At 46.0% G+C, this 6,932-nt stretch overlaps 1 protein-coding gene across 1 annotated transcript in view; it reads left to right on the plus strand.

The window, feature by feature from the left end:
* The first annotated feature begins 649 nt into the window (after positions 1 to 649).
* Positions 650 to 6,932, plus strand: part of ZFYVE20 (zinc finger, FYVE domain containing 20) — a 6,945-nt gene continuing 662 nt past the window's right edge. Inside the window, 11 exon segments of the mRNA XM_009076330.1 lie at positions 650 to 671; positions 1,125 to 1,225; positions 1,858 to 1,903; positions 1,999 to 2,160; positions 2,991 to 3,232; positions 3,960 to 4,030; positions 4,633 to 4,719; positions 5,103 to 5,205; positions 5,556 to 5,630; positions 6,472 to 6,930; position 6,932. The exon segment at position 6,932 is cut by the window's right edge and continues 662 nt beyond it. Of these exon segments, the coding sequence (XP_009074578.1) occupies positions 650 to 671; positions 1,125 to 1,225; positions 1,858 to 1,903; positions 1,999 to 2,160; positions 2,991 to 3,232; positions 3,960 to 4,030; positions 4,633 to 4,719; positions 5,103 to 5,205; positions 5,556 to 5,630; positions 6,472 to 6,930; position 6,932 (1,369 nt within the window).

Here is a 6,932-nt window from a genome sequence, read left to right on the forward strand (position 1 = left end):
GACCTTTTGGGGGGTTTGTTTGATCTCGCCTGAAAACTCGGGTTTATGCTATAACCCAGTGAATTCCCAAGCATTACTCGAACACTGTACAGAATCTGGGGAGTCCCTGGTACTCCCCAGGCACCAGTCCATTACTCCCTGGTTTTGGCACTGGGTAGAGCTGTAGGTGCAGTTCAAGTGTAAAGCTGAGAGAGGCTGTAGGCTGGAAAAGGATGTGGGTGGTGGAGCTGGCAATTGTGCTGGGAGTGTCTCAGGCCTGTGGATTACCAACTCCCACTAGTGTTTGGAACATCCCTTTGAATTCTGTTTTACTGAGGTTATTTCCCTTTCTTGCCCCTCCTTGCATACACAGTGTCACAGACAACAAGGCATGGTGTGGTGCTCTGAACCACGTCCTGGTTCTGAGAACATGTTGAGGATAACTTGTCCTCCAGGAGAAAGATTTGTGCTAAGAGGAGAGGGATGTTCTATACTGGCTCTGTGTCACAGGCACTTGGTGTCTGATAACTTGGGGTCATCTTTTTCAGACCTGGTCCAGAAGGCCAAAAGAGCAAAGCAGAAGCTGCTGAAGCGTGAGGGAGATGACAGAACTGACTCTGGATCTCAGGAGCAATATGAGTCATTCAGCTATGGTGGAATAGATCCCTGCATGTGGGAGCCCCAGGAAGTAGGTAGGAGACATAGTCTCTGACTTTGATTTTTCATACCTGCTCACCTTGCTTGGAGAAGGAATAATCTTAAACCTAAACCAGCATTGTCCAGTATGAACCATAGACTGCTCAGACAGATGTTCTTCTGAATACTTGGTGGTCAGTTTTCTGTAAATCTGAACTGCATCAAGGACTTGATTTAGACCCCAAAAGGGGGAGAGAAGATTAGAAATCTGAAGGAGAAACTGCTGTTGCATAGGCCTCCAACCATCACTGGACATGCCTCTTCCCTGTGTTCAGCATGTGGCCAGGAAAGTAAAGGGAGTTGGTTTTGAGAACACTGTGAAAATGTAGGATTCTAAACTGGATTGGAACATGAGAAGCAAATGGTGCAGAGACATCTGTCCTTCACAAGGCATTTGCATTCCTACAGAACACCTGGGTGACTGGGCCAACTCTCTGCTCTCCCTGCAGGTGCCACGAGAAGTCACCTCTCGGACTTCAAGAAACACAGAGCAGCCAGGATTGACCACTATGTAGTTGAAGTCAATAAGTTAATCATCAGGTTAGAAAAGGTAAGTTTGGTGCTTTTTAGTATTCCAGCCTTCTCAGTGTCTCAGTATGAAGTGTGACCATTATCTAGCAGTACACTTTACAGGATGCTAAGCTGTGACTCTCCTCACACATTACTGCTTTCCTTGAGTACTGTGCACAGTTTTACCTGCACTGTGGGATTGGTTTCTGTGCACCATTTTCAAGCTGAAGATGCTACTTTCACATGCTGCAGGAACCATCTGTTTTCCTGCAGATTTTCTCCATCTTTTACTTTACTACATTTCTCCCTAGTTTTTGTCAGGATTCTTCCAGCTTCTCAGTCTTCCCAATCTGCCAATGATTGACTTGCCTTTTGGCAAGTGCTGCCTGCAGTGTCCAAACTGCCCTGATTTGTACAGGTTTGCAGTCTTTGTTCAGCACCACTTGGATCAGTATAGCATCAGAAATAAAAAGCAAAGTTGCAGGAGTGGTGTAAAACAGGCTGAGACCTCTCTCAAAAAAAAAAAACCAGGTTCATTTTTCTTGTTGGGCTGAGTCGAGACCTCTCTCAAAAAAAAAACAGGTTCATTTTTCTTGTTGGGCTGAGTTGTGTTGGGGGCTTTTTCCTTGCAAAACTACAGTTTCTTTGACTATATTTCTTATCTCCTCCTAGCTCACATCGTTCGACAGAGCAAACACCGAGTCAGCCAAAATAAGAGGTCGGTATGAGCTTACCCCAGACTGTTTTCCCCTATAGTTCAACCAGCTGAGCAGCTCACTGAATAGCTTACCTGGTGTGTGCTCCTGCTCACAGCTATAGAGAAGTCTGTTGTGCCTTGGGTCAGTGACCAGGACGTTCCCTTCTGCCCGGACTGCGGCAGTAAGTTCAGCCTGCGGAACCGGCGCCACCACTGCCGCCTCTGCGGCTCCATCATGTGCAAGAAGTGCATGGAGCTCGTCAGCCTTCCCTTGGCAAGTAGGTACAGCCTGTGGAGCTGATTCCTCCTTTCCTTAGTGCACTCCAGGACTGTTTGTTGTGGGATCCAGACATGCTGGTAACAGCCTGGCTGTGCCCAAAGCTTGGTCCTTCATGTGTCAGTCAGTTTCACTCAGACACACCAGAATGATTTCTCCATTCTTTGCCTCTGTTCCTTTTTTGTTTTGAAGCATTGCACAACACTGAAAAAGTTACTGGAAGTAGTAGCAGTATGTACTGCTAGTAAATATAGCTAATACTTAGTGTATTATTCTACTGAGCACTATAACTATGGAGATATTAACTTTAGGAACTATAACTGCCAAAGTTCTTGACTTTTAAAAATATTGGGAATATTTCCAGCCTTGCCCATATTGTCCAAATGTTGACATTAAGGAAATTCATCCACAAGCCTTTAAGAATCCCTTCAGACTTTTGTTTTCTTGATCTGGTGCACTGGAGAGGAAACTGGTGGGGGGTAAATGACATTATCTGGTGCTTTTTGGAGTGTTGAAGCACAAACCCTGGACAACATTAACAGCCTTGTCCTACCCAAAGTGCAGGCTCAAACGTCAGGGTGCTGCTAGGCATAGGCAGCAGGTGATTATCAGCAGTCTGCTCTCCAGCTGCTTTCAGATGGAGCAGGATTTGTGGTGAAGACCCAAATCCTGACTTGCAGTCTCAGTGGTCCTTGCACATCTTTCAGCAGACTGTTCTGACTTGCTTTATTAATATTATCCGAATGCCAAATTTCTCTTCAGAGCAGTTTGTGTTGGTAAAAGCCGTTGGTTTCTGCAGTTCCTGTCAGATGACGTGTGTGTGATTTTTAGGCAAGCTCACTAGTGCCAGCAGAGAGGCCCTGGGTTCTCAGGGCAGCCCCAACTCCTCGCCCAACAGCGTGCACGGCTCGCGGCGCGGCAGCATCAGCAGCCTGAGCAGCGTCAGCTCTGTGCTGGAGGAGAAGGACGACGACCGGATCCGCTGCTGTCGGCACTGCAAGGACACCCTGCTGAAGAGAGAGCAGCAGATTGATGAGAAGGAATACACACCAGAGATTGTGAAGCTCTATGAGGTGAGTCGCTGTGCCGCTCTGTGTGTCTGCAGTTGTCACTCCTTGACTTCTGGCTTGTTCCCTCACACCCGAGCTCTTCCTCTGAGACTTAACACTTGTGTTAGAAGAGACTGTGCCATGGAACAAAGATGTGTCTGAAATGGTAGAGTCAGTTGCAATGTAGTATTTATATCCCACAGTAATTTCAAATGTCTTTTCAAAACACATCTCCATTCTCATCTGGAACTCATAGCTCTGAGCTGCCTCTCTTAAAATGTTGAGCCTGTTTAAAGCAGTGATGCACTTTGTGGACAGGCTGCACTGGAGTTGTAGGACTCGACGTTGTCAGTGCTGTGTGTCCTCGTGCTGATGGCAAATGCTTGTCTGAACCATCTGTATCAACACTGTGTTTTGCACTTTGCAAGCAGCTACTGCAATCCCCAGGTATCTTCTCCCAAACTCCCCAGTCAGTATCAATGGGAGTTTCTGTTGGTGCTCCTGGTGAAGAGATTTAAGGCTAGAAAGTGTCCAAGTCACCCACTGGAACAGCTCCTGAACTCAAAGCCCACCTTGCAGGGAGTTTTTCTCTGTTCCTGACCATGCCATACATGTTCTGAGGATCACTGAAGTGTCTTGTCCTCCTGAATAGTCAAAGTGGTTAACTTTGAATGTGCACAGGCAGCATGAAGAGGTTTATGTCAGCATGTTCTGGTGTTTTTAAGTTTTTACATGTTTTGTTTTGAACAAGAAACTGCGACTCTGCATGGAGAAGGTTGACCAGAAGGCACCAGAATACATCAGGATGGCAGAATCACTGAAGTAAGCCCCATTTACTCACTGTATTTATGAACAGATGTGTGTTTCCCTCTGAAGTGTGGGAAGGCGTAAGAACTGGTGTGCTGAGGCTGCAAGAGTGTCTAAGCAAAATCAGCGCTTCGTTATCTGTTGTCTTCCAGGTGCTCTTCAAACAGAGCAGTACTGGATTAATTATTAATGGCAACATCCAGAAGAGTTGTTTGAGGTTTTTGTTTTTAAAGTCACTTCCCAGTGAGGCACCACTGGTTTTCCCACACCCTATTGCCTGGACACAAAGCACCAGATAGATACATTTGCTAAGGACGGGTCTATTTTAGACATTATTGGTAGTGTGACACTTTCTCCTAGAGTAGTAAGTAATAATACAGCCATAAATAAAATGCTCTTTTATGAAATGTTCATGTTAACAACATCACTGCGATTTTCCACTTGTGTCACAAAGAAAGGTGTTTTAAACATGAGCTTGAAGTAAAATCATTCAGCCCATTTAGTGTTAGCAGCTCTTCCCAGTGTTGAATCTTGGTCATCTTGGGATAACTTGTAGTCCTGTGTGTGTGTTGTTTGCTGGATGCATGACTTACAGTGAAGTTCTACTTGTTTCTTAGTGCTGGGGAGACAACCTACAATCTGGAACATGCTAATGACTTGAGGGTGGAGATTCAAAAAATATACGAATTTATAGATGCCTTAAGGTAAGATCGTCTCTCTTTGTCCCCTCCCCTCAAGCATGTGTGTATCTCCCTGTGCTCTGACTTCATACGGATAATCAACTTACCTGCTCAGTTGTAAAGAATGTTTGGAAAGGCAGATGCTGTTCCTGTGCACCATCAATTTCTACTTCCATTCCCCTCTAGTGGGAGTAACCAAGCACAGAGGAAACAAATAGCAGCACAGTTTGGGGGGGGGGGGGGGCTTATTTGGGGTTTTTTTAAAGGGTGGAAGTGGAAAGTGTTCTGATCTGTAATATCCAAAACTGTTTATCTAAAAGAACATCAGAAGTTGATCCAGTATTTTCTTTCCCTTTCTGTTGCTGCTGTCTTGGCTCTGATGGGGCTGTATGTTTGCTTTGATTCAGTAAGAAGATTTTGAGTCTAGGCTTGCATGAAGATCCTCAACCTCATCCTAAAACACTACAGCTTCAGAGAATGATAAGATACTCAGCTACACTTTTTGTTCAGGTAAATAGAGCACATGTAAATTCGGTGCAGTGTTCTCTCCTTGGCCAGGCATCCCTGTGGTGTCAGGATGTCACACCATGCCAGGAGGCACAAGGCTCACACACTCTCAGGTCAGCTAACACAGTGCTGCCCTGAGTGCACTCTCTGTGTCCAAGCCAGCTCGTTAAGGCTACTGTCAGTCATCTTCTGTAGTTCTCCTAATGACTGCACAGACTGCAGCAGGGACTGCAGGCTGGAACCATCTCGGGTGTGTTCGTGGGGTTTCTGCTGGGAGAATCTTTCTCCTCAAGGACTTGAACACTGGCCAAATGCCTGCAAGCAGTATTGTCAATATTTCTATTTTTTGCCAGGAAAAACTGCTCGGCCTAATGTCCCTGCCAACCAAAGATCAGTATGAGGAGCTGAAGAAGAGAAGACTGCACATGGTAAGACAGATTACATCTTGTATCAGGGCCTGCTCACAGGTACACACCTCATAACCTGTGTGGTCAGGAGTAGTTGCTTCAACACTGGATTTCAGTTTGTCATTCTTTCACACCCTTTTCCAGGGGTTCTGGTAGCTGCTGTTGTGCCCAGAACAGAAGTAGGTGTGCATGGAGCACTGGACACTTGTAGAAAGCAGCAGGGACTTGGCTGCAGGTGCTATTTCTGCTGCAGCACATTTAGAGCAAGCCCTGAACTGAGTGTTAGTTTCCATGGACTTCAAATTGTGTTCAGTTCACTCACACGAGTGGAATTTGGAGACTTCTTTTGGTGGAGAAAAAGGACATGTTAGAATAAGGATGCCTCTGCAGGGAGAGAGGGTTTTTCAGTTCATCAGTCCTTGTAAACTAAACCAACTTTGTCCTGAGGTGTAAGCTGAGAAGTAAGACTCATCCCACTGCAGAGGCCAATGATACCTGTGACCCTAAACTCTGATGTTCCCTTACAGGTGTCTGTGCAGTCAGACACGATGCAGTTACTGTCCTAACCCATCTAACCCACTCTCTGCACAGCTGCTCCATAAAGAGCACTGCCACTGCTCCTGCTTGCCCTGTGTGTAGAGGGATATGTCACGGGATTTTCATCAACATCATCACAAACTGACAGGAAGCACTTAGGAAATGGTATGAAAATAAGTATTTTCTGTGAAGTAAACAAAGCTGCAGCTGATCCCTTTCAGTGGCAGCCAGCAATGGCTCAGGTCAGCTAACCTGCACCTAGGGATATTTAGAATGAACTTTTTCAAGCTGATGGTGTTTTCTCACTACGTGTTTCTTGTTTTAGATTGCTCTCGAAACACAGGGAAAACAGGATGATAAGCAGAAAGAGTTTCTGTCCAGATCTGCAGCTGCAGTTAACGGTGATGAGACCCGGGTGAAAAAAGGCACAGTCAGGAAAGCTGAAGGCTGGTTACCCACATCCAGCATTCCGAGGGAGAGTGAGAGAGCAGACCCACTTCTTCAGCAGATCGACAACATCACGTCCTTTATTCAGCAAGCAAAAGCAGCCAACAGGATAGATGAGGTCCATATGCTGGAAGAGAACCTGGTGCAGCTTCAGGATGAGTATGATCAGCAGCAAACCCTGAAGGCCATCGAGCTGTCTAAAAAACAGGCAGAAGAGGAGGAGATGCTGAGGGAGGAACTTCAGGTCCTTCGTGAAAAGGAGTGGGAAAGAGAACAGCACAAACTGATGTCTCAGCACTCAAGGACACGCTCCTTAGACTTCAGAGAAGTCAGGCAGCA

The sequence above is a fragment of the Acanthisitta chloris genome, unplaced genomic scaffold (assembly GCF_000695815.1).
Source record: "Acanthisitta chloris isolate BGI_N310 unplaced genomic scaffold, ASM69581v1 scaffold29166, whole genome shotgun sequence".
Taxonomy (NCBI): Eukaryota; Metazoa; Chordata; class Aves; order Passeriformes; family Acanthisittidae; genus Acanthisitta; species Acanthisitta chloris.